This window comes from Lithobates pipiens, unplaced genomic scaffold (genome assembly GCF_037356315.1).
Source record: "Lithobates pipiens isolate NorthernLeopardFrog02 unplaced genomic scaffold, aLitPip1_a1.2 Scaffold_27, whole genome shotgun sequence".
NCBI classification, from domain to species: Eukaryota; Metazoa; Chordata; class Amphibia; order Anura; family Ranidae; genus Lithobates; species Lithobates pipiens.
In genome coordinates, this window is record NW_027507788.1 from 45,819,895 (window position 1) to 45,847,503 (window position 27,609).

At 45.2% G+C, this 27,609-nt stretch overlaps 1 protein-coding gene across 1 annotated transcript in view; it reads right to left on the reverse strand.

Moving 5' to 3' along the window:
• HOATZ (HOATZ cilia and flagella associated protein) overlaps positions 1-27,609 on the reverse strand; it is an 89,376-nt gene that overhangs the window by 60,843 nt on the left and 924 nt on the right. Inside the window, exons 2-3 of the mRNA XM_077456939.1 lie at positions 15,099-15,134; positions 10,000-10,070 (exon numbers count right to left, since the gene is read on the reverse strand). Of these exons, the coding sequence (XP_077313065.1) occupies positions 10,000-10,070; positions 15,099-15,134 (107 nt within the window). The remainder of the gene's footprint in view (positions 1-9,999; positions 10,071-15,098; positions 15,135-27,609) is intronic.

The following is a 27,609-nucleotide window of genomic DNA, read 5'->3' on the forward strand; positions in this document are numbered from 1 at the left end:
CAGATTGGATGGAGAGCGTCTGTGAACAGCAATTTTCAATTCTTGCCACAGATTCTCAATTGAATTTAGGTCTGGGACTTTGACTGGACCTTTTTAGCACATGAGTTGTCTGCCACACATAGCATTTTGCTTTTAGACCAGAAAGTTCAATTTTGGTCTCATCTGACCAAAGCACCTTCTTCCACATGTTTGCTGTGTCCCTCACATGGCTTCTCTCAAACTGCAAATGGGACTTATTATGGCTTTCTTCTCGCCACTCTTCCATAAAGGCCAGATTTGTGGAGAGCACGACTCCAGCATTACCATGGGCCTCTTGGCTGCTTCTCTGATCAATGAAAACATGTTATATTTACCTGCTCTGTTGCAGTGGATTTGTACAGAGCAGCCCTGATCCTCCTCTTCTCGGGTCCCTCTTCAGCTCTCCTAGCCCTTCCCATCCTGTTGGATGCCCCACAGCAAGCAGCTTGCTATGGGGCACCCGAGCCGTGTCACAGCTCCCTGTGTCCATTCAGATACGGAGCTGGGCCCGGGTATGGTATGTGCAGTGTTGGAGGCGTTTCCTCAGCTAAGCACCCCCTCCTGTCTGCATGCCTGAGCTAAGGGCAAATGGATTCCAGGAAGTCAATGCTACATGAATCATCTGCCCTTACTCAAGATGGCTACAGCCAGAAATGCTAGCCGGGTATTTTTTTTAAGTGATTTCACAGCAAAACAAAAGCATGGAGGCATGGTTGGATGGGTGAGTTTGCTTTGAAATTAATGAAATAGTATTTTGATTTGTGGTGCGCAGATACAATGTAGTTTCATTTTAATAAGGAATATTTTTAGACTGGAGTGGTGTCATTTATCAATTTAACTGACTTGCTTTTAAATTCAGAAAGAAATAGCCTGACATAGACAAATTATACACTGCACAATGACTTTTAATCTATATAATCATGAGAGACAAAAAGGTCCTAACAAAGGTAATATATTAAAAACCCCTATATCCTCTCCCATTTTAATTTAACCACTTAACGACCAGCGCACGCCGATGTATGTCCTATTTTTGAAGAGGGATATCTCGGTAACGGCAACAGCTGCTGCCACAACTGAGATATCCATCTCTTCGGGCACTGGTCGTCTGTACGATAACGGTGGTCTCTGCGGCGGGTTCGCCGTGAGATCACCGCTATCGGCGGCGGGAGAGGTGCCACCCCCCCCCCCCCCGCCGGAGCTGTCAGTAGCGGCGGAGGTGATCGGGTCCTCTTCCTAGCTGGGTATGGAGACGAGTGAGGCTAAGATGGCCCCCACTCGTCTCTATACCATAGGAGGGCGGAAGTGACGTCAAAACATCACTTCCGCCCATACCTCTTAAAGGTATATTTTTTTAATGTAATTTTTTCAAATGACTTTTTTTTATTTTTTATTTTTTTTATTGCATTTAAGTCCAAATATGAGATCTGAGGACTTTTTGTCCCCAGATCTCATATTTAAGAGGACCTGTCATGCTTTTTTCTATTACAAGGGATGTTTACATTCCTTCTAATAGGAATAAAAATTATCAATTTTTTTTTAAAACAGTGTAAAAATAAATAAAATCAATTAAAATAAAAAATTAAAAAAAGGTTTTTAAAAACACCCCATCATGACGAGCTCTCGCGCAGAAGCGAACGCATACGTGAGTAGCGCCCGCATATGAAAACGGCTGTCACACATGTGAGGTATCGCAGCGATCGGTAGAGTGAGAGCAATAATTCTAGCCCTAGGCCTCCTCTGTAACGCAAAAGATGCAACCTGTAGAATTGTTTAAATGTCGCTTATGGCGATTTTTGAGGCTAAAAGTTTGACGCCATTCCACGAGCGGGCGCAATTTTGAAGCGTAACATGTTGGGTATCAATTTACTCGGCGTAACATTATCTTTCACAATGTAAAAACAAATTGGGCTAATTTTACTGCTGTCTTATTTTTTTATTCAAAAAAGTCAATTTTTTCCAAAAAAAGTGCACTTGTAAGACCGCTGCGCAAATACGGTGTGAAAAAAAGTATTGCAATGACCGTCATTTTATTCTCTAGGGTGTTAGAAAATAAAAAATATAAAATGTTTGGGAGGTTCTAAGTAATTTTCTAGCAAGAAAAACTGTTTTAAACACAGAGTCTGAAAAAGAGGCCTGGTCCTTAAGTGGTTAAAGAATATATCTGGCAAAGCTTTAAACCTGGCAGAATCAAGAATGATTGAATCCATAGAAGACCTCACCAGCTCTCTTCTACAACCAATATCCTGGGCTGAGAGATTATTCACTTAACTTATTGCCTTCAGAAATATGTGTATGAATTATACTTCATTATTGCAGTGCCCGCATTTTAGTTTGGCTTTTGTTAATATGTGAACAATTAATGTTGGATGTTCTGTATATGGCTTTGTGAGCACTTTGAGGCTTGCCCCCAGCCCCGTGTAGCACCACCAGCACCTTAACAGCAAAAAGAAAAAAAATCAGTGCATGTGCCTTTTTTTTCTAGGCGTCTTCAATGTGGTGACACCACAGGTCCGCTTGCAGGTTGCCCCTCTGTTGCAGGATCCCCCCGTGAGTCTGGAGAAGGGGAGGAAATCTTGGCAACCTTGGGCTCACAGGAAGTTTTTTGAATGATGCCAGGCTGGATTAGTGACCGGGGGAGTCTCTGCAGAGGTTGGTGAAATTTAGCAGGCGCAGCTGCTTTTCATTATACAGAGCTGGCAGGGATTTATCGCTCAAACAAAAAAAAAATTGGGCTTCAAGGGCACACATTAGATGCAAAGCAGTGGTGACCAACTTCGTGAATATAGGGGGCTTCAAGTGCGACCCAAACATGTCCAGTGAGCTGCACAATAGTTCAGCTTTCATGAGCTTGTGTTGCATTATCAAGCAGAAAAACGTATACCCTACCATGTGTTTCCGCAGTGCAGGGTAATCAGTGTGTGTGTGTTGTAGTGCCATTTGTTTTGTATCACATCTCAACTCCCTGTTACAGAAGCTGGCAATGCACCCTCACTGTAGTGCACCACAATGCAGATGCTGTACATTGTAATGTTCTGTGTTAAAGAGGAAGTAAAGTCACTTAAAAAAAAAAAAAAAATACAACCTCAAAGGCAAAGGCATAATGAGCTAGTATGCATAGCATACTAGCTCATTATGAATAACTTGCCTGAGAAAGAAGCCCCTGAAGCAGTCCTCCTCCTTTATCTTCACCGCTGCCATGTATCCCGGAGTGACTTCCGCGTCTCGCATGCGCACGGGGGCCGACATGAGCGGCATATCGCCGTGATCTGCGGCGTGCTCAGTGCGCATGCGCCACAGACAGCGGTGTCTGTCTTTTTGTAAATATCTCCTAAACCGTGTAGGTTTAGGAGATATTTCTTGGACCTACAGGTAAACCTTAATCTGTAGGTCAAAGTGGTTTGTAAGGGTTTACAACAACTTTAAAGTCATGTCCAATATTTACTATAAAATTAATCAGAATTTTGAATGGCATTGCATTTTTGCATCCAATAAACGCAAATGTCACCCAGAACATCCAACGTATTTGGTGTGACCTTACTATGATTTTTTTTTTTATAATTTATTACATGTATTTTAAACTTTTTTTTACATTTTTTTCATAGGGGTGTGGGGTCTGGTTATTGGAGACCTTACCCAGCCTCCCAAGCAGCAACAGATCACTCCTAAGGCCCCATGCACACTGGTGTTATGAGCATTTCTCCCTGGGTGCATACTGAGCTAAACATTCATACTGCTAGTTGCACCATCCAGCCCCATCCGGCTGCAGTAGCTGTCAGCCACATAAAGTTTGACAGGCTGCCAGAAGCTGCATGCACATTGTTCAGAGCCTCACGCACCTGGTCTAAATGCTTAGTATGCATGGGGCCTAATATGAGTGATCTACTGCTGCCAGAAGAGACTAGATAAGGCTACTTTACCTCTTCCTGAGCCTCTGTTCTAACAGAAGTACAATGATAGAATTCCAATTCTGATGTAAACAAGATGCAGAATTGTTGCTCTGCATTGTGTTTACTTTGGCTGTTGTCAGCACTCAAGGATTTCCTAGGCCTAAGGCTACACCATGGCTGTAACTGGCAGCCAGAAGGTCCAGCACTAAAGCCTGCAGGAGATGCTTTTACTCAGTTTGCAGCCAGCTGTGCTCCAGACCTGATTCGAAGCTTGAAACGCAGTGGGCTGCATGCTGGCAGGCTACATGTTGGGTACCAAGAGCAGGGTTTCTCAACCAGGGTTCCTTCAGTGGCTTCTAGGGGTTCCTTGGGCAATTTGTTCATTTTTGATTATATTAGGTTCGCACTAGGCTTGCAACTGATCAAAAAACTCACGGATCGGAATTGTGCCTCGGATCAGGGTCATGGATCGGATCATTTTTCAGATCAACAAATAATAATTGAATTTGCAAAAACCTGTGAAAATTCCACCACCATATAGTCCCCACTTTAACCACTTCAGATCCGCGCTATTGCCAAATGACGGCATTAGCGCGGACCTACATTTCCGGGACTACGTCTATTGACGTAGTCCCGGTTACGAGCGGCCTGCGCGCCCCCTGAGGGGCGCGCGCGGCGCGCTCTGTGATCGGCGAGTCCGTGAGACTCGCCTGATCACCGATCCGTGTAAGGGGTCGATCCCGACCCCTTATCACGTGATCAGCTGTCAGCCAATGACAGCTGATCATGTGATAGAACGGAGCCGGTAATCGGCTATTATTCCTCCTCGCGCTGACAGCGCGAGGAGAGAAAAAAAAAGCCGATCACCGGCGGCCGTGATCGGGACATCAGTCCCGATCACGGCCATCAATACAAGGGACCACCTGCCACCTGCCTGTGCCCACCTGCCTCCCGCAGTGCCATCCTGAAGTAAAATAAAAGCAAAAGTAAGTGCCCCCCGTCAGTGCCCCCTGTCAGTGCCCATAGTGCCCACAGTGCCACCCACAGTGCCACCCACAGTGCCACCCACAGTGCCACCCAATCTGCCTCAAAGGTGCTGCACCCCAGTGCCGCCCATCAGTGCCCAGCAGTGCCGCCCATCAGTGCCCAGCAGTGCCGCCCATCAGTGCCCAGCAGTGCCACCTATCAGAGCCACCTATCAGTGCCACCTATCAGTGCCCATCAGTCCCATCTATCTGTGGTACCTATCAGTGCCCATCCGTGCCACCCATCCGTGCCACTTATCCGTGCCACCCATCCGTGCCATCTTATCTGTGCCCATCTTTGCCCATCAGTGCCGCCTTATCTGTGCCCATCGGTGCCGCCTTATCTGTGCCTATTAGTGCCGCCTTAACTATGCCTATCAGTGCCCACCAGTGCAGCCTATCAGTGCCCACCAATGCAGCCCATCAGTGCCCACCAATGCAGCCCATCAGTGCCCACCAATGCAGCCTATCAGTGCCGCCTAATCAGCGCACTTCAATGAAGGAGAAAAATGACCCGTTTGCAAAATTTTATAACAAACTATTAAAACATGATAGTTTTTTTTTTTTTTTTTGCATCTTTTTTTGTTTGTTTAGCAAAAAATAAAACTCCGAGCTGTAACTAAATACCACCAAAAGAAAGCTCTATTTGTGGGAAAAAAATGATAAAAATTTCATTTGGGTACAGTGTTGTATGACCGCGTAATTGTCACTCAAAGTGCATCAGCGCTGAAAGCTGAAAATTGGTCTGGGACTGAGGGGGGTTTAAGTGCCCAGTAAGCAAGTGGTTAATATACATCTCCCCCACTGTAATATTGGCTGAGCATGGCTGGGTAAGTCTGGGTATCTCCGAGTATGGCTGGCTATTACCGAGTATTGCAGGGTATGGGCAGAATATTGGCAGCGTATTGGCAGGGTATTGGCAGAGTATTGCAGGGTATGGCAGAGTATTGGAAGAGTATGGAGGGATGGCTGTGACTGCACTTGTCACAGAGCAGCGCTGTGGGCTCCACAGATGCAGCCCACAGCACTGCTGCCATCCGATCTCTCCCCTCCACTGTACAGATCTGTACACAGAGAGGAGAGAGGAACTGGCGTCATCATGATGCCGGTTTGTTTACAAGTGATCGCTCCGTCATTTGATGGAGAGATCACATTGTAAACGCTGACGGGTGCACCAAGATGGCCGCCGCTTCGGAACTAGGCCGAAGCCGCGGCCTTTCCTAAGGACGAGAACGTGGAGTGCTCTGCGGATCGTGGCGTGTGCCGATCTGAACGGGGTGGCCCATTTGGATCACGGATCGGTGACGATCCATTGCACTCCTAGTTCCCACTGATACCATTGATCTTTTTAGCTATCTATAAAGGGGACAATTCTTCCCAGTAACCACAAGTTTAAAGATCATTCTTCCCACTGACCATCACACTAATGTATCATGAGTTGTAGATATAGTAATTTTTAGTAGGGGTTCCCTGAGATCAGAAAGTTATTTCAAGGGTTCCTCTGTGTTGAAAAGGTTGAGAAAGGCTGGGTTAGAGGGACCATTTACTGTATGTTCAGTAATTGAGCACATACACCAATCAGCCATAACAATATGACTACTGGCAGGTACAGTGAATAACATTGATTATCTTGTTACAACTGCATGTGAAAGTGGATGGGATATATTAGTCAGCAAGTAAACATGTTGTCTCTGAAGTTGATGAATAAAAAAAATAAAAAAAATGGGCAAGCATAAGGATTTGAGAAATTTTGACAAGAATAAAATGATGATGACTAGAAAACTGGGTCAGAGCATCTCCAAATGCAGCTCTTGTGGGATGTTCTTGGTCTGCAGTGGTCAGGACCTACCAAAAAAGGTCCAAGGAAGGAAAAACGGTGAACCAGAAACAGGATCTTGGCCGGCTAAGGGTCTTTAACCACTTGCAGACCGGACCATTTTGATGGTCAAAGACCAGACCACTTTTTGCGATTCGGCACTGCGTCGCTTTAACTGACAATTGCGTGGTCGTGCGACGTGGCTCCCAAACAAAATTGACGTCTTTTTTTCCCCACAAATAGAGCTTTCTTTTGGTGGTATTTGATCACCCCTGCGATTTTAATTTTTTGCGCTATAAACAAAAATAGAGCGACAATTTTGAAAAAAACACATTATTTTTTACTTTTTGTTATAATAAATATCCCCCAAAAATATATAAAAAAACATTTTTTTTCCTCAGTTTAGGCCGATACATATTCTTCTACATATTTTTGGTTAAAAAAAATCGCAATAAGCGATTATTGATTGGTTTGCGCAAAAGTTATAGCGTTTACAAAATAGGGATAGTTTTATAGCATTTTTATTAATAATTTTTTATTATTTTTTTTTTACTAGTAATGGCGGCGATCAGCAATTTTTATTGTGACTGCGACATTGTGGGGGACCCATCGGACATTTTTGACACATTTTTGGGACCATTGTCATTTATACAGTAATCACTGCTATATAAATGCAGTGATTCCTGTGCAAATGACACTGGCAGTGAAGGGGTTAACCAGCGGGTGGCAGTGTAGGGGTTAAGTGTTCCTAGGGGTGTGTTACTAACTGTGGGGGGGTTGGGCTTTCATTTAGTGAACACTGATCTCTGCTCCAATCACATGGAGCAGAGATCAGCGTCACTAGTTGCTAGGCAGAATGGAAAAATGCTGTTTACACGGCATTTCCTCCATTCGGCCGCTCCGTGAGACGATCGCGGGGATGCCCTGTGTGAAAAAGTGATTGCCCCCTAAACCTAATAACTGGTTGGGCCACCCTTAGCAGCAACAACTGCAACCAAGCGTTTGCGATAACGTGCAATGAGGCTTTTACAGCATCCTGGAGGAATTTTGGCCCACTCATCTTTGCAGAATTGTCCTAATTCAGTTACATTAGAGGGTTTTCGAGCATGAACGGCCTTTTTAAGGTCATACCACAACATCTCAATAGGATTCAGGTCAGGACTTTGGCTAGGCCACTCCAAAGTCTTCATTTTGTTTTTCTTCAGCCATTCGGTGGTGGACTTGCTGGTGTGTTTAGGATCATTGTCCTGCTGCAGAACCCAAGTTTGTTTCAGCTTGAGTACACGAACAGATGGTCGGACATTCTCCTTCAGGATCTCTTGGTAGACAGCAGAATTCATAGTTCCTTTTATCACGGCAAGTCTTCCAGGTCCTGAAGCAGCAAAACAGCCCCAGACCATCACACTACTACCACCATATTTTACTGTTGGTATAATGTTCTTTTTATGAAATGCAGTGTTCCTTCTACGCCAGATATATTTGGACACACACCTTCCAAAGAGTTCCACTTTTGTCTCATCGGTCCACAGAATGTTGTCCCAAAAGTCTTGGGGATCATCAAGATGTGTTGTGGAGAAATTGAGACGAGCTTTGATGTTCTTTTTGCTCAGCAGTGGTTTTCTCCTTGGAACTCTGCCATACAGGCCATTTTTGCCCAGTCTTTTCCTGATGGTGGAGGCATGAACGCTGACCTTAACTGAGGCAAGTGAGGCCTGCAGTTCCTTGGACGTTGTTGTGGGGTCTTTTGTGACCTCTTGGATGAGTCGTCGCTGCGCTCTTGGGGTAATTTTGGGCGGCCGGCCACTCCTGGGAAGGTTCACCACTGTTCCATGTCTTCGCCATTTGTGGATAATGGCTCTCACTGTGGTTCGCTGGATTCCCAAAGCTTTGGAAATGGCTTTATAACCCTTTCCAGACTGATAGATCTCAATTACTTTCTTTCTCAATTGTTCCTGAATTTCTTTGGGTCTCGGCATGATGTGTAGCTTTTAAGGATCTTCTGGTGGACCTTACTGTGTCAAGCAGCTCCTATTTAAGTGATGCCTTGATTGTGAACAGGTGTGGCAATAATCAGGCCTGGGTGTGGCTAGAGAAATTGAACTCAGGTGTGGACAACCACAGTTATAGTATGTTTTAACAAGGGGGGCAATCACTTTTTCACACAGGGCCATGATGGTTTGGATTTTTTTTCACCTTTAATAATAAACACCTTCATTTACAAATTGCATTTTGTGTTTACTTGTGTTGTCCTTGACTATTGTTTAAATTGGTTTGATGTTCCGAAACACTTAAGTGTGACAAACATGCAAAGGAACAGGAAATGAGGAAGGGGGCAAACACTTTTTCACACCACTGTACATATATACATATACATACACACATACACACACACACACACGCGCATTAAATAAAGTGATATATCCAAGGCAACCAAATTCAATTTGGAACACTTATTTTGATGTATGAGATTAATATTTCTTGGAAATTAAGAGAGAAAATGTAGGAAGTATTGGAGTGTGAAAGCCTTGGATTACTTGCTATATGTTGGACTATCGGGGCCAGTCCTGCTGCATGCACCCTGATGGAAACCATTAGGCAACTCATATATAATATATTACACACACACACACACACACATAATATATATATATATATATATATATATATATATATATATATATATATATATAATATTATATATATACACACACACATACACATATATATACAGACACAGACACAGACACACACACACACACACACACACACACACACACACACACACACATTTATTACAAATAATAATACATAAAATAAGGTTTTAAAAAATGTGGTATTGGTCACCAGAACAAACACAGAGTAGTTAAAACCTGACAGAGGTTCCAACCCTTTCCTACTGTACTCATCATTTAAAAAAGAAAAAAGTTTTGGCCATGAACACACTTTACCATCTGATTACCTTTTCCAATGTGCTCCTTGTTTCCATTGTAAAAGGTGAAGTATAAAGAGCAGAGTAGTGTGGATTGCAGCAGAGGCTGGTATCATTTATCCGTGTGCCGTCCCCATTAATCGCATAACTTTGTACCCGCTTGCCTCTGAAAAGCATCTACTTTTAAATCACTTCCTAAACTATCTACCAAGACGAAGCATCAGGCATGAAAAGCTTGTCAATCCTTGTTTCAGGAACTGTAACAGGAAGTAATGCTGAAGAACATTTATTTATAAAATGTAGAACTTCAGACACAATACTTACTTTCTGGAGATAACGATCCCTTTGTTCTACATCTTGTTCTCTCTGTGCTTCTAATAAGAAATACTCAGTCTCTGAAACACAATAGAGGGTTATAAAAAGAGAACTTTATAAATGACACTTTGTGCAACACGGGGCTCAGCATGACAGGAACAAATTAAAAATATATTTACAATGTGAAAGTGGACTTTCCATTATCATTTATAGTTCATGTGAATCAATAAAACACGTCTGCGTTACCAAATCTCACTATTATTTTGTGAAAAAGAGTGAAATTTCTTGCCAGGAAAAAAACAAACGTCACTCCGCAGAATCCTGACTTGATGGTTTTGTCATTTAATTTTGCTATACATTGGGGGAGATTTACTAAGATTGGTGCACACAGGATCTGGTGCAGCAGTGCATAGTAACCAATCAGCTTCTAATTCCAGCTTGTTCAATTAAACTTTAAAAATAAAACCTAGAAGGTGATTGGTTACTATACACCGCTGCACCAGATGCTGTGTGCACCAGTTTTAGTAAATCTCCCCCAATGTCTGATCTATGATGTTAGGCTCAATGAAAAGGCATTCATTTTTGTGGATTATTTTTGGAGAATAAGGATATCATTTAGTGTCACTGAAGATAAAAGTGACACATATGAAATGTATACCTTTTTTGGCAGCAATGGGAATGTTTAATTGACTTGTGGTACCTGACTCCTATCTTTGCTTAACCACTAGCTGATCTGCCCGTCCGTGACAGCGGTAGAATGGCATTCCTGCGTGAATCGCCATAGCTGTGCGGCAGGTGCTTTAAGGACTATAGGGGGCATGCGCACCGCCGCATGACGTAGGAGCCAATGCAATGTAAGCAGACAGATCTCCGTCCTGTCAGGGGTGAGGAGACTGATCTGTTGTTCCTACTGCTTAGGAACAACGATCGGTCTCCTCCCCCAGGCAGTCCCAACCCCCACAGTCAAAAACACTCCCTAGGACATACATTTTTTTTTTTATTTCTCTTTATTGAAAATTTTTCTTTTGCAGTACAAAACAGGGCCTTTGGGGCATACCCTCCTAGGACACACATTTAACCCCTAGTGTTAACCCCTTCCCTGCCAGTGACATTTACACAGTAATCAGTGGCTATTTTATAAATGTCAATGGTCCCAAAATATAGTGTCAAAAGTGTCCGATCTGTCCACTGCAATGTCGCAGCCCTGATAAAAATTGCAGATTGCCGCCATTACTAGTAAAAAGAAAAAATATATATAATAAAAATGCCATAAATCTATCCCCTTATTTGTAGATGCTATGAGGCCGCGTACACACGCGGGGACTGTTCGCTCAACTTTGTCCGCTGAACAGTGTTTCAGCGGACAGTCCGCTCGTGTGGGGGCTTTCAGCGGACAGTTTCAGCGGACAGTTTGACGAACAAAGTTTTTCGGAAATCCCGAAAAACTGTCCGCTGAAACTTGGTTTGAGCGGAGAGTCCGCCCGTGTGTGGGCCAGTCCGCTGTACTTTCGAAATGAGCGGACTGTTCCCGCCCGGAGAAAAGTCTGCTCATTTCGAGCGCGTGTCAAGGTGGGCGGGGCCCGCGACGGAGACGTCGCGGGCTCCGCCGCCTGGAATGGACTTAAAGGGGAACCCCAACGTCGAAAAAAAAAATCGGCGTGGGGGTCCCCCCAAAGTCCACAACAGACCCTTGTCCGAGCACGCTACCCGGCCGGCCAGGAAAGGGGGGCGAGCGAGCGCCCCCCCCCCTCCTGAGCCGTACCAGGCCGCGTGCCCTCAACATGGGGGGTGCCTTGGGGAAGGGGGGGCCGCGCGCCCCCCCCACCCCAAAGCACCTTGTCCCCATGTTGATGAGGACAAGGGCCTCTTCCCGACAACCCTGGCCGTTGGTTGTCGGGGTCTGCGGGCGGGGGGCTTATCGGAATCCAGGAGCCCCCTTTAATAAGGGGGCCCCCGGATACCGGCCCTCCACCCTATGTGAATGAGTATGGGGTACCCCTACCCATTCACCTGTAAAATAAAAGTACCCAAAAAAAAACACAACACACGAGATAAAATATTTTATTGCACAGCTCCGGGGGTCTTCCGTCTTCGGGGGTCTTCTCGCCGGACTCCTCCGCTATCTTCTTGTAGCTCTTTTGATAGCGGAGGAGTCCAGCTTTCTTCCTCCCCGCCGCCGGCCTCTTCTCCCGACTTCGGGGGTCTTGTCCCCCTCTTCGGTTCTTCTGCCGGGCCACCGCGCCTTCTTATAGCTCTTTTACAGGCGGTGGCCCGGTCTTCTGTCGCCGCTGTCATCGCCGCCGCCTTCCGTTCTTCTTCTTCATCTTCTTCTTCTTCTTCTTCTCCAGGAGATGTTGACACGTCGCTCTCTCCGGCCGGAATGGCAGAGCCGCGCTGCGCGGCCACTTATATAGTGACAATGGGGCGGTGTCACATGGTATATGTCACATGGGTTGGTCACATGGTGACCCCGCCCCCTTACGATGTCATAGTCCCCATGTGACATCAACCCATGTGACCAACCCATGTGACATATACCATGTGACACCGCCCCATTGTCACTATATAAGTGGCCGCTCAGTGCGGCGCTGCCATTCCGGCCGGAGAGAGCGACGTGTCAACATCTCCTGGAGAAGAAGAAGAAGAAGAAGAAGAACGGAAGGCGGCGGCGACGACAGTGGCGACAGAAGACCGGGCCACCGCCTGTAAAAGAGCTATAAGAAGGCGCGGTGGCCCGGCAGAAGAACCGAAGAGGGGGACAAGACCCCCGAAGTCGGGAGAAGAGGCCGGCGGCGGGGAGGAAGAAAGCCGGACTCCTCCGCTAGCAAAAGAGCTACAAGAAGATAGCGGAGGAGTCCGGCGAGAAGACCCCTGAAGACGGAAGACCCCCGGAGCTGTGCAATAAAATATTTTATCTCGTGTGTTGTGTTTTTTTTTGGGTACTTTTATTTTACAGGTGAATGGGTAGGGGTACATTGTACCCCATACTCATTCACATAGGGTGGGGGGCCCGGTATCCGGGGGCCCCCTTATTAAAGGGGGCTCCTGGATTCCGATAAGCCCCCCGCCCGCAGACCCCGACAACCAACGGCCAGGGTTGTCGGGAAGAGGCCCTTGTCCTCATCAACATGGGGACAAGGTGCTTTGGGGTGGGGGGGCCGCGCGGCCCCCCCTTCCCCAAGGCACCCCCCATGTTGAGGGCACGCGGCCTGGTACGGCTCAGGAGGGGGGGGGGGCGCTCGCTCGCCCCCCTTTCCTGGCCGGCCGGGTAGCGTGCTCGGACAAGGGTCTGTTGTGGACTTTGGGGGGACCCCCACGCCGATTTTTTTCGGCGTTGGGGTTCCCCTTTAAGTCCCCTTTAAGTCCATTCCAGGCGGCGGAGACTCGAAATGAGCGGACTGTTGCCTCGTGTGTGGGCGAGTCCGTTCATTTCAAAAGTTGCGCGGACTTAGTACGACGAACTTAGTTTGCCGTATTTGTCCGCTCAAAAAGTGCCGTGTGTGGGCGTGTTCGTTCATTCAAAAGTTTGAGCGGACTGTTTGACGAACTTAGTTTCGGCAGACAGTCCCCGCGTGTGTACGCGGCCTAACTTGTGCGCAAATCAATTAATATAAGCTTATTAGGATTTTTTTTTACCAAAAATATGTAGAAGAATACATATTGGCCTAAACTGAGGAAGAAATTTGTTTTTTTTTTTTATATATATTTTTTGGGGGATAGTTAAAATAGCAAAAAGTTAAAAATATTGCATTTTTTTCAAAATTTTGCGTAAAATATAAAAAACGCAGAAGTGATCAAATACCACCAAAAGAAAGCTCTATTTCTGGGGAAAAAAAGGACAATTTTGTTTGAGTACAGCATCTCAATTGTCAGTTAAACTGACGCAGCGCCGTATCGCAAAAAATGGCCTGGTCAGGAAGTGGGTAAATTTTCCAGGGCTGAAGTGGTTAAAGAATCTTTAGCAGATGACAGACTTCTGACCAGGTTGATGCCTGCATCCAGCATGGTGCTCAATGGTTCTGCTGGCCCCCCGGCCTTCTCTGACTTTCTCAAAGAGAACAAAGGTTTGGACCATGGCCCCCCGCAGGGGTAAGTAATACGTATCTTGTTTTGCAGGTAACTTTTACAATTTCTGGATGGAGGCAATGTCCATGTAAAGTGATAAAGTCAATGAAATGTTCACATTCTCTGCCTTGGCCCAGATCAACTGAGAGCTCATTGGATTTTGTGTGAAAAGACGTTAAAAAACAAATGTAGGTGCTAACAGTCCTGGAATGTTGTCATGTGAAAACTTTAGATGCGCCATCAGAAATAAAATATCAAATTTTGCTTATAGTTGCTGTTGGATTCAGTATAAACTCATTGATTACCAGTCCCAAAGGTGCAGTATCCTGAAGAACAGGACGCCCTCCCCCGGTCGGAATTTAACCAGTTAAACCTCTATTGTGACTTCATATTAGAGGCTCCCATCTATCTATGAGAGCTACTCTGCATGACAATGCTGACTCCGATCTGTCTGTGAGGATCAAAGACGAGCCTAACGGGCAGGCGAGGCACCGGAGATCGAAACCCAAGATGTGACACCAGTCGGAGTAGTCGCAATTCATGGACAGACACTGCCCCCCAGAGGCCAATTATGGCAGGACCGTCAGAGATGTTTAGCCTGGGGGAGGAGACACTGATTCGTCCACAAGCAAAGGGGGGTGGGCAATGGGATGCAGTATGGGTGAGGTGTGTTAAAAGGGAATGTTTGAAAGAGAGCTCCTTTTTCTCCATCATGAGGACAGCCAGAGGACGTGCTAAGTATACTGCTTGTATTGTATGCTATGTCATTTCTAATAATACCTTATATAAGCTTTCTTAAATCCTTGGGAAATAAATGAGATTTGATTGATCTTATACCGTGTGTTTGGTTTCATAGCTAACTTCGTAGTATTGTGATATTAACAGTAGCATGTGCTCAGAGTGTTAATAGACTAACTAATCTATAGGGACTAGACAAATGAATACATAGATGATATAATAATATTAGTTATTATTTATCGGTTACTTCAGTTGCATTAAAATAAGGTAAGGATACTTAGCCACTGTACTGGTTTGCTACTTACTGAGGTCCTCCAGTTGTTGCTGTGTATAATTCTTTCCTAGCAATAAGAATGAAAAATAGCAGAAAATTAATTAATGATCCTTTTCAATACAAAAACAGAACATAATCCAGGAAAACACCATCGACTTTGCACCAAAAAAGTACGCCAAGGCTGAACTTCTTATAGCTGAATTTAAGCCACAAAAACTTTTATTTAACTATATCCCTCAATAGCGACACAATATATAAATTCACTTTGTTTGCACCAATTGCCTTGTAAAAGTAGTAATGACAAAACTGGTCTGCACATAGACCACCCACCACAGACTGCCTTTAGAAAACGTCTGTAGGGGGCGGAGACAAGACCAGTCACTCTACACAAGAAGAGAGAGCAGCAGTGACAGGTCTTTATTACAGGAAGCTCCAACGTACAGGACAATTTTCACACAGATCAAGAAAAAATACACAAAGCTCACCAAGATTCAAGTAAGAATACACATACATCTTATATTTAGACAATATTATCTTATCCAGGAGTTCAGCTTTCAAGTGATCCTATGAGGATGAAAACTGTAATTGCCGATTTGTATTCTAAAGTTTAAAACTTTGCAGCCGTCATCCCAATCCTGGGTTTACTACCTAATAAATCACTGGAATAAGCATGCGGCCAGTGAAGTAGCAGGTCAGAACTCCTGTTATACTTGTTCCAATTCAGTAACTCTCTTGGTCGGGGCTGCACAGCTGCGGCAGTATTTTTAACCCAGGAAGGTATGATAACTAATTATGGAAATATGGGATTGGATGTCAGAATAATAAAAAATAATATAATAGTAATAATAATAATAATAATAATAATAATAAAAGTATCCAGATCTTTCTGCAAAACCAAGCCCTGTCTACACTGCATCACAAGCTAAATACTGATACAAATGGCTTCTGGTGTAACTTGCTGACTCTGAGATTTTACTGAGCCTGATTAATGAGCACCTTCAGGTTTAAACCTCATCCTGGATTTGTGATCACTTTGCTGTGTAGTGCTGTGTTTTTTTTTTGTTTTTTGTTTTTTTGTTTTTTTACAAAAATAAATCTGAGTCAGAATCTTCTGCATCATTGAACCCAAAATAAATAAAGAAATCAACTTGAAGTGTCAGATGATGTACAAGTAAGCCCTGTTCACATTTAGCGATTTAGGATCGTGAGCCGAATCGCCACGATTTTGCTTGCAATTCCAAAACAAACTGCAATGCTGGCAAAATGCAGCACGCATGTTTGTGTGCTATTCATTCTTAATGGCACTAAAATGCAGTGTGGCATTGCCACAATTTAATTCTTTTGGCTTTACTTCTTCTGCAGAATCAGCTGATCGATGGCCAAAGCCAGCTGTCAGCTGACATCACAGAGCCAGTCCATGCTCTGCATTGATCCCAACAATAATGTCAGGATCTGCCAAGATGGCTGACCGGCAGCTGGCTCAGCCTCTTGGCGAGTTGCTGAGAGGCTGAGCCAGCCGCTGCCACAAACTCCACAGTCTGGCACTCCAGTAAGCACTGCAGGGGCAGAGCACAAAGCGGCGATTGACAGTCACTGCTCTGTGCTCGGATCTGACCCAAGAACTGAGAGATCAGTAGTGTTTGAGCGCTCAGTTCTCAGTGTAGAGTTGGCAGGGGACAGCGGCAGCATCAGATTCATGTTGGATCTCCATAGGGGAGTATAAAAGTTGTCTCTTTCAAATTCTGCACTTTTCTTTTAACATCCAGCTGCTGCATATCCACATTGCTGTCTTTTCTGGGGCACACTTCAACAGCACCCTTAGAATTGTGACTGGGTTGTCACGAACAGCTTGGGGTCAACTACCGATAACTGGAAGTCAGTAGGATGAGCTCCTGATGTCAGCAATGTGCAGCCAATTACAATACCAAATACTCCGATCATCCATAACTTTATGGCCAACCACGTAGTATAGAGTAGGTCCCCATTTTTTCTGACAAAACAGCCCTGAACCATTGAAGCATGAGGCCTATTGAAGGAGCAGCAGCTCCAAGCGCGTTGCCTATCCACCTATCCAGTACTAGCTTTTCTCCTTGGTGGAAGCCCTCCCCGGAAGTGTATCCGGAAGTAACCAGATGACCTGTGACATCATGTGCGCTCCCCGTGCGTTTCACGCCGGCCCCAGCGTCTTCCTGATGGCCACAGGAGGTACTCTCTGCCGATAATATTCCACCTGCAGCCCAACATCTCTGCAGCATCACCCGGATCGGGAATTGAGGAACTCTCCAAGGACCGCTGAATAACAGATGAGCCTGTTTATCTTTGTTGTCTTGTAAGTGTAACCATTTGTTGTGCCATTAAATATACATTTTAATACTGGACTCAGGTGGCGCTTCCCTTTTTACCCTTCTGAAGCATGGACCCTACTAGACCTCTGAAGGTATACTGTGGATCAAGCTGTCAGTAGCAGATTCTTTAAGTCCTGTAAGTTGTGAGGTGATGTCTCCATGGATAGGACTTCTTTTCCAGCACATCCCACATATGCTTAATGAATTGAGATCTAGAAAATTTGGAGGCCAAGCCAGCACCTACAAATCTTTTTTTGTGTTCCTCAAGCCATTCTTGAGCCATTTTGCAGTGTGGCAGGGCACATTAGCCACTGCCATTAGAGAATACTATTTACATGTAGGAGTGTACAAGGTTTCCTAGCAGAACATTGGCCAAAACATCACACTACCTCTGCCAGCTTGCCTTCTTCCCATATTATCCTATAAAGTTGTGCTTATCATGTTGTAATTCATTGTGAAAAAGAAAGAGGAAAAGTCCATAAGTGACAATGTCCATCCAAAAATCTGTGCACCATTCGTCACCAGAAATACGTAATCTTGAGTGTAAGCCTCCACCTTTATAATGCTCCCTTACAAAAATTTGTTGACCTCCTGTTACGGAAGGTCAATCATGCCTGCAGCTTATAACCCAGCCAGGGCCTTTGTATCTGTCCAGTAAACGAATGGGCTTAGTACGAAGATCCACCACTTTAGAGATATTCAATTGTATAGATTGTATGAATTCTCCAAGAAAACATAAAACTTGCCATAGCATAAAATACTTTAAAAATGTATTGCATAAAAAAACGACTGCACTTACATCAAGTACTGGAAATCACACATGTAAGAAAAAGTCGGCAGGCTCCAAACTGCAGTCCTCCTGGGAATGGTGTACTCGGTGACAAAACGCGTCGGTGGAGCAATGTGCTGACGTTACTACGTACTTCATTCCCAGAAGGACGGGCTGCAGTTTTCTATTTTTCTTGTTTCTTTTTCACAATGAATTACATCATGATGGGCGCAACTTTATAGAATAGTAATTTTTGCTGTGTGTGTCTAACAGAAAAGTTTTAGCTGTATTGTTTTCTTTATTCATTTTCAATGAACAGCGCAGTTTTTTTTTTATTCATGCTTCTTCCCATACTGCATCCTGGTGTCATCTTTTTGTCAGGTTAGTGATGTACACGCACCCGGCCATCCACATGATATAAAAAGAAAAAAAGTGATTCTTCCGACCAGGCTACCTTGTTCTGCTCCGTGGTCTAGTTCTGATGCTTACGTGCCCACTGTAGGCACTTTTGGCTGTGGACATGGGTCAGCATGGGCACCCTGACCAGTCTGCGGCTGTACAACCCCATACATAACAAACTGACATCTTTTTGTAGGGCACCAACAATAACTTTCTCAGCATTTTGAGCTACAGTAGCTCTTCTATTGGACTGGACTACATGAGCCAGCCTTTGTTCCCCAAATGCATCAATGAGCATTGGCTGCCCATGACCCTGTCGCCCATTTTCCCTGGACCACTTTTGGTAAATGATATCAGGTCTGGGATTAAAAGTACCATTTCAGTCTTTGCAGATGACACCAAGCTAGGCAGTGGAATAACATCCTTACAGGATGTCTCCAATTTACAAGCCGCCCTCAATGCCCCATTTAATTGGGCGATTATGTGGCGAATGAGGTTTAATGTTGATGAATGTAAAGTTATGTACTTGGGGGCTAAGAGTATGCATGCAGCATACATACTAGGGGGAGTACAACTGGGGGATCCATAGTGGAGAAGGATCTGGGGGTTTTGGTAGATCATAAGCTCAATAATAGCATGCAATACCAAGCTGTGGTTTCCAAAGCGAGCAAAGTCCTTTCTTGTATTACAAGAGGTATGGACTCCAGAGAGAGAGAGAGAGAGAGACATAATTTTGCCCCTGTTCAAATCATTAGTAAGACCTCATCTGGAATATGCAGTTCAGTTTTGGGCACCAGTTCTCAAAAAAGAAATTGGGGAACTGGAGAAAGTGCAGAGAAGGGCAACCAAACTCATAAGAGGCATGGAGGAGCTCAGCTATGAGGAGAGATTAGAGCCGGGGTCGGCAACCCGTCAATCGCGATCTACTCGTCGATAGCAGCCAATGTATCCCACCCGCCGTCAGATGCCATTCTAATGAGATAATCAATGTTATTCCCTTAACGCCTGTCAGTGGTTATAAAGTTATAGCTGATCAGTGGATTTAGGAGCCCTGCCTACCAGCTTGGGGCGTCACAACCCATTTAAAGCACCAGCTCCCACAGGAGTAAAGGGTTAAAATAAATAACTGTCTAAATTGACCCTAGTATATGAATGTGAGTTAGGGACCTTAGATTGTAAACTCCCTGAGGGTAGGGACTGATGTGAATGTACAATGTATACGTAAAATCCCTGCTCCAGGTAGTGAAGTCGGTATCTACATGACAGTCCTAAGGACTGCACCTTTAATCTCCCTGGTGGTTTTCCTGAGTGCAGCTCGGGGTTAAATTTCAGCACCATTAGTGGTAACTCTGAGTCACACTCGGGATTGCATTGCAGGATCCTGGTGCTGTATACTTACCTTGTCCCCAGGATCCTGCGATGTCCCCCTGCGGTGTCCGTGGGCTCTGTCCTCCGCCTGATGCCTCTCTGTGCCGGGCTTCGTTCCCTGCGAGCGTCATCATGCACGGGGGGGGGGGGGGGTGGGGTGGGGTTGAGCCCAGCGGTAAATTCAAAAAATTGAAAAATCATAATGCATACAGTACAGTGTAATCTTACAGATTACATTACTGTGTGAAATCATTTCACCTCCCTTTTGTCCCTAGTGCTTTGTCCAGTGACCTGCATGCAGTTTTATATTATATATACTGTTCTTTCTGCCTGGAAACTGGAGATTGTCCAATGCAACCAAACAGTGTCCCTTCACATCAAAAGTAGTTTTAGACCAGCTAGAAAACAGCGATAGGAAATTAGAACTCTTGCAGAATTGAGCGATAGTAAATCGTGGGGAAATTAATTATTATTATGTTTGTATTATTTTTTATAATCATTTATACTGTATTTATTGGTGTATAACACTCACTTTTTCACCATGAAAATCGGACGCAAATAGCGTGTGTCTGTTATACGCCAAAACTTAAATTTTAGCTGCCTCGGAGAGGACAGGGAGGGGGGTGGGGCGAGCACTGTCAGATTGCATACAATTCTAATCTCCTGTATACTCGGGGACCTCTGTAATAGGAAGTCTCGTCTCCTGGGCTGCCATTGGACCACTGTTCTGTCTATCATAGGAGATTTTCACTGTATATAATCTGTCGGTGCTCATCCGGCCTCCCTTCCTGTCCTCTCTAGGCTGCAGAAAGGCATCGATCAGTCTGCACTGATGGCAATAGTGAGGCTGCTGCGTTGAAGGCAATGGCGAGGCTGCTGCGTTGAAGGCAATGGCGAGGCTGCTGCGTTGAAGGCAATGGCGAGGCAGCTGCGTTGAAGGCAATGGCGAGGCTGCTACGTTGAAGGCAATGGCGAGGCTGCTGCGTTGAAGGCAATGGCGAGGCTGCTGCGTTGAAGGCAATGGCGAGGCTGCTGCGTTGAAGGCAATGGCGAGGCTGCTGCGTTGAAGGCAATGGCGAGGCTGCTGCGTTGAAGGCAATGGCGAGGCTGCTGCGTTGAAGGCAATGGCGAGGCTGCTGCGTTGAAGGCAATGGCGAGGCAGCTGCGTTGAAGGCAATGGCGAGGCAGCTGCGTTGAAGGCAATGGCGAGGCAGCTGCGTTGAAGGCAATGGCGAGGCTGCTGCGTTGAAGGCAATGGCGAGGCTGCTGCGTTGAAGGCAATGGCGAGGCTGCTGCGTTGAAGGCAATGGCGAGGCTGCTGCGTTGAAGGCAATGGCGAGGCTGCTGCGTTGAAGGCAATGGCGAGGCTGCTGCGTTGAAGGCAATGGAGAGGCAGCTGCGTTGAAGGCAATGGCGAGGCAGCTGCGTTGAAGGCAATGGCGAGGCAGCTGCGTTGAAGGCAATGGCGAGGCTGCTGCGTTGAAGGCAATGGCGAGGCTACATTGATGTGGACTGATGAGGCTGCATTGGTGGCATTTGTGGGGCTGCAGATGGGCAATGATCAGGCTGCATTGAAGGCAATGGTGAGGCTGCAAATGGGCACTAACCCTTATGAATGTGCGTGTTATACGCCGATAAATACAGTACTTATTTATTATATTATAATTTATGATTTTGTGTTTCAAACTTCATCATACCCGGGATATCTACTAGACTCTGGTTTGGACAGATTTAAGTGCGTTATTGCTAATAATTACAGGCCTACACTATAAAACGCCAAATTTTTATGCAAAATAATTGTACCGCTTTGAGATGCAAAAATCTGACATAATCATACCGCCAGGGAGGATAAGAAATAAGTCGCCTATGGCAGTTCCTATATTTCTCTCCTGAAAGGTCTTCTTTAACCTCCCTGCAACACTCTCATTAATAACGTTGCTGCAGGTAGCCCATTATCTACACACAAGACGGTTCATCACAGCAATTTCACTTTTCATTTGAAATAATTCAATGTGTGCAATCAACAAGTAAAGGCAAATGTGTATTGATTTCTTTAATTATGCATTCCTGACAAGGCTGTTTCAGCTTAAGTGTCATTTTAGTGAACCCAGGGCCTTTTTAATGTAGCGATTATAGAATTAATGGTCACGTAAGGTCTGCAGAAGCTCGGGATGCTTTGCTTACCATAGGAAACGGCAAATGGGCAGCTTTCTACATGTACTGCAGATCACTGTGAAGGTCCCAAACTGTAACAGCAATCAATACAATTTCATTTAAAAGTCCATTGTGCCTGTATTTTCATTTGCATGCTTCTGGATTCCCTTTAGAGAAAATCAATGTCTTTAGGTGTGTTAACTATGGAAATCTGTGCCCTGCTAAGCCCACATACCAGAAGATTTCGTTAGTTAAATAAAAATCTAATAAAATGTAGTCCTGGTGTAATAGAACTCAAAAAGGAAAAAATATCTTGTTTCATTAGAACATTCAATTGGGTCTCTTTTTGATCAGAGATCAGGGGAGGTAAAAACGGGCAGCTGAGCAGCAGTTTTATCACCTACCAGCTGCCTACCTGAATCGTAAAATAGCACCCGGATGGGGCTGTAGACATGGCTGTGACAATTTTAACAGGCATCACCACCTGTCAAACTCGTCCATCAAGGACAATGGGTCTGTGCTGCAACTGCCTGTAATGCATGCAGTTGTGACGCAGTAGTGCAACATTATAGGATTAAATAAGGTGGTGCCTGCCAAATGTTCTCGGAAAAGCGATCTGAATGCAGATCACTCACCTTTTGTTATAGGAAGCGTCTAGAAAATGTTAATTGTGCCTAGGCCTAGAAAATTTACCTTTTGTCTGGAATTCCTGCAGGAAAGGAGCATTGCACTTTCTGGTATGTGAGGAGGATGCCCACGCCTTCCTGTTCCATAGCCTGTCGGTCCAGTATGGGATGTAAGGCACTGCAGTCTGTGACTGCTAGTCTAAGGCCGCGTACACACGAGAGGATTGTCTGGCCAACTAAGTCCGTCAGACAATCCGACAGACAGTCCGTCCTACTTTTGAATGAACGGACTTGACCACACTCGATGAACAGACAGTCCGCTGAAAGCTTGCGCGATGACGTGTACGGCACGTACGACGGGACTAGAAATACGACGTCCAATACACTGCAATGCAACCTTCGGCCGTGTAAATCCTTTCTGAGCATGCGCCATACTTAGTCCGTCCAACTTGCCTACTCACGAGCGGACTGTCCGCTGAAACCAAAGTTGGACGGACTGTATTACGGAAATTCCGAAAGACTTAGTCCGCCAGACTGTCCGCTGAAAAAGTCCGCTGAAGCCCACACACGAGCGGACTGTCCGCTGAAAAAGTCCGCTGAAGCCCACACACGAGCGGACTGTCCGCTGAAACACGTTTCAGCGGACTAAGTTGGACAGACAGTCCGCCCGTGTGTACGCGGCCTAAGGAGATTTGGACTTCTGTGCTGCTCATTATTCTCCTGCCTCAAGGCTCTGAAATGAGGAAGCAAAGCCCTGCCTCTACCAAGATGTCCACCTCCACACAGGGAAATAGTGTAGAACAAAGACTTAGTGGGGTTGATTTACTAAAACTGGAGCGTGCAAAATTTGGTGCAGCTGTGCATGGTAGCCAACCAGCTTCTAACTTCACCTTGTTAGGTGTGAGTACCTGTTCTGTGCAATGGTATTGCACAGAGTGGCCCAGATCCTCCACTTCTGGGGTTCACCTCTTCTCATTGTGCCACCATGGGAAGTCGCTTCCTATTGCAGCACACCTGTGAGGAAGGGCGGCCCATCCTTTAAGGGCACACGGGCACCGCCCTCGCTATCCGCACCACTCCCTTATATGAATAATGGATAGATTTATGCACAACATGAATCTATCCACGGCCACCACGGCTGCCCCTTTCAGGACGCCGGACGCATGAAGTAAAGGGGTGGGGGTGTATTTATGAAGCACCTGATTAAGCCAATAGGCTTCAAAATAGGATGGACTCGTGGTGCTGAGCATTGCACTCCACCAATCGGGAATGACGGGTCTGATACCCATCACCTGATTTGCTGAAAAAACAGGCGACCCCATTGGACGCCTAGCAGGAGGAAAGAAGAGACGCACGGCGGAAGCATGGAGGACACAGAAGCCGCTGTCTGACCTGCCACCTGTCCCACAGCTCGCTGCGGCCTGACCCAGCGCATGTCCCACTGATCGCCGCTGCCTGACCCGCCACCAAGATGGGGAAGGTTCCGGGCAGATAACGAGCGAGCGGGGGGTGCTACCTGAATGCTGCGGGGGGTGCTACCTGAATGCTGCGGGGGGTGGGGGGTGTCTAGGGTTGTGCTGGCTAGGTGCAGCCTGGGGGTTGCAGTAGCTGCAATTTATGGAACCAATGAGGTTGCAATTGATGTGCACAGTGGTTGCAATTGATAGGCATAGTGGCTGCAATTGATGGGCACAGTGAAGCTGCATATGATGGGCACAGTGAGGCTGCATATGATGGGCACAGTGAGGTTTCAATTAATTGATGGGCACAGGGGCTGCAATTGATGGGCACAGTGAGGCTGAAATTGATGTTTTTTTTCAGTATTTTTCAGTTTGTTTGCATCCCCCCAAAAAATTTGGAGCACCAGCCACTACTGTCTGGGAGTTCCACTCCAACCCACGCAGCCTGCATCCAAAAACACAGGCAGCGCAGATTGTCCCCATCCTCCGCTCCCTCATCACAGGATTTGACCAACAGCAGTGGGAGCCAATGGCTCTTGCTGTCTCAGCAACACCTGTGAAAACAGGGAGAGCCGCCACTACAGACAGGCACAGCAATGGATCAAGTGAGGAATTAGGTAAGTATAAGGGGGTAGGGCTGGAGCCGATACAGGTACTGGAACATTTTTTTTTACCTCAATGCAGGAAATGCAGATTTTTTTAGCTTGTCAAAGCTACTTCTTCAGTTCTGGTGCATATCAGGAAAATATCCACACTAGTAGCATAGGCACCTTAATCCAATCATCATGGAAAGGCAGATTGTCCAAGAACAGGTTGGGAGGAATGAAACTTGTGTTCACGTTTTATAATCCCATCCATGGTGTCTCAGGAAGTCTGCATAGATATTAAACCTTCAATTTATATGGCTAAAGGTATGAATTGTTGTGAAATTGCCAAGGAAAGCTTGAACTGCGGAAGATTTTACCCCCTTCATGACCAGGCCATTTTTTTGCTATTCAGCACTGCGCTAATTTAACTGATATTTGTGTGGTAATGCAACACTATATCCAAATTACATTTATATTATTTTTTTCACACAAACAGAGCTTTCTTTTGGTGGTATTTGATCACCTCTGCGTTTTTTCTTTTTTGCGTTATAAACGATAAAATACTGCAAATTTAGAAAAAAATTTAAATAGAAAAAAAACAATATTTTTTTACTTTCTGCTATAAAACATATCCAATAAAAATCTAATTTCTTCATAAATTTTGGGCAACAAGTATTCTGCTACAAGTTTTGATAAAAAAAAAAATTCCAATAAGTGTATATTAATTGGTTTGCATGAAAGTTATAACGCCTACAAACTACGATATACTGGAATTTTTATTGATTTATTTTTTATACTAGTGATGGCGGTGATCAGCAATTTATGATGGGACTGTGCAGTGGGCAATCTGACACTAACTGATGCTGGGGGGTGAACTGACTAACTGCCACTGACATCACCAGTGACGTGAATACAGTGATCAGTGATAATAAAACCTATCACTTTACTAATGACATTGGCATGGAAGGGGGTAACATCAGGGTGATCAAGGGGTTAAATGTGTGCCTAACTATGTGTAACATGTGTTGCTTTTACTAATGGATCTCTACGCTTTGCAGGGATGAGAAACAGAAAGATTGTTCCCTCTGTACAGAGCACTGTGTTGATTGTCAACAGAGAGCTCTGGGCTGTGACTGAATCATTGGCCGGGACTTGCCGACAGGCTCCCACCATGTACAACAATCACAGTGTGTGCCAGGCGGGGGGGGGGGGGGGGGGGGGGGGGCAATCGGGGTGCACATGCCCTAAACCCATAGTAGGGCAGGTACATATAAGTACGTCGCTTTGCCTACACCAGCTGCTCGCCTGCAGAACATTGCGGACAGGTGGTTGGGAAGTGGTTAAAATGATATTATATGTGGGAGACAGATGGTGTTGAAGGCCCAGATGCCTATTCAAGGATGGTTCAATCAGTTTGACATAGACAGCATCTAACCACCATTCTATTCTAGGTGTCACCTGTGAAAAAAATGACCTCAGGTTGCTCTGGCCATGCTGTCTGATACTTAGTCTGCATTGACAAGGAGAGAATACAAGTGAATAACAACACAAACACCTACCGTTTATAAATGCCAGTCATCAGTGAGATGAAAGGCCCTTATCAGACAGAGATGTCCTTGAAGCAAAAGTGCAGATTTGCACAATCAAACATTATTGTAGATGGATTTACATATGAACAACTACACAAAAGAGAAGTACCATGCTATTCTGCAAAGACATTGCATCAATTCTGGTTTAAAGAGAACCTGTCACTATAGAAATAATGCTACTGTCATCGCCAATGTGGTTGTTGAAGGCTTACAGTATGTTCAGTGATTTCCAGAAGAGTCTCAAGATCACACGCTGGGGGTTATTTACTAAAAATGGAGAGTGTAAAATCTGGTGCAACTCTGCATAGAAACCAATCAGCTTCCAGGTTTTATTGCCAAAGCTTAACTGAACAAGCTTACATTTGAAGCGGATTGGCTACCATGTACGGTGGCACCAAGCGCTGCGCTACAGCACTGGCTGCACAAAATCCCGGCCAGACACATTATGGGCCATGTAAGTATATCCAGGATTAACCTTCAGTTATCACTAAAGTCTACATCAAAGTACTAATTCTTCAATATGAACTCCAGGATAAGAAAATCATGTCTAAGCCAAGAGCCATGTATATTACCTGAATCTTGGTGTGCTTTGTGTATTTCTTCCAGATCTGTGCAGTAATCCAGTGTGAAACAGTGTGAAACATTACCTCTGTGCAGGAGCTTCCTGTAATAAAGACCGCTCACTGCCGCTCTCTCTCTAGTTGTAGGGTGACAGGTCTTGTCTCCGCCCCCTCCTGTAGTTTTCTGCAGACAGCCTGTAGTAGATGGAGCCTGCTGGGCCCCTCCCACAGCTCTTCCCTCTGCACAGACTATGTACAGCACAGTGATGATGTCACTGCTACGTTTATATGATAATATCTGGGTATGCAAAGGCATTAGGGGCACTCAGAGTAGAATTAGGCTTATCCTTAAAGTATATTAAAATGAAAGTGTTTGTGTCTGCAGATCAGCTTAAAAATGGATATAAGGCGGGAACTGGTTTCAGGCTCACCGGTCCCCCCCCCCCCCCCCTTAAAAAGGGTCACCCAAAGACTTACCGCTTCTTCCACTTTACTTCCATTTCAGTAAGTTATCCACAGACTAAAAAGAGACTCTGCCTCACACAGATCCATTGCTGCAGTTAGTGGACAGCAATGATTGGACACGGGGAGTATGAAGGAGATCGCTCCAGGAATGACAAGCGACAGCTACAGGGGGTACCGACACATATAAAGCCCATTTGAGCCCTAATAAAGCCCCCCGTCA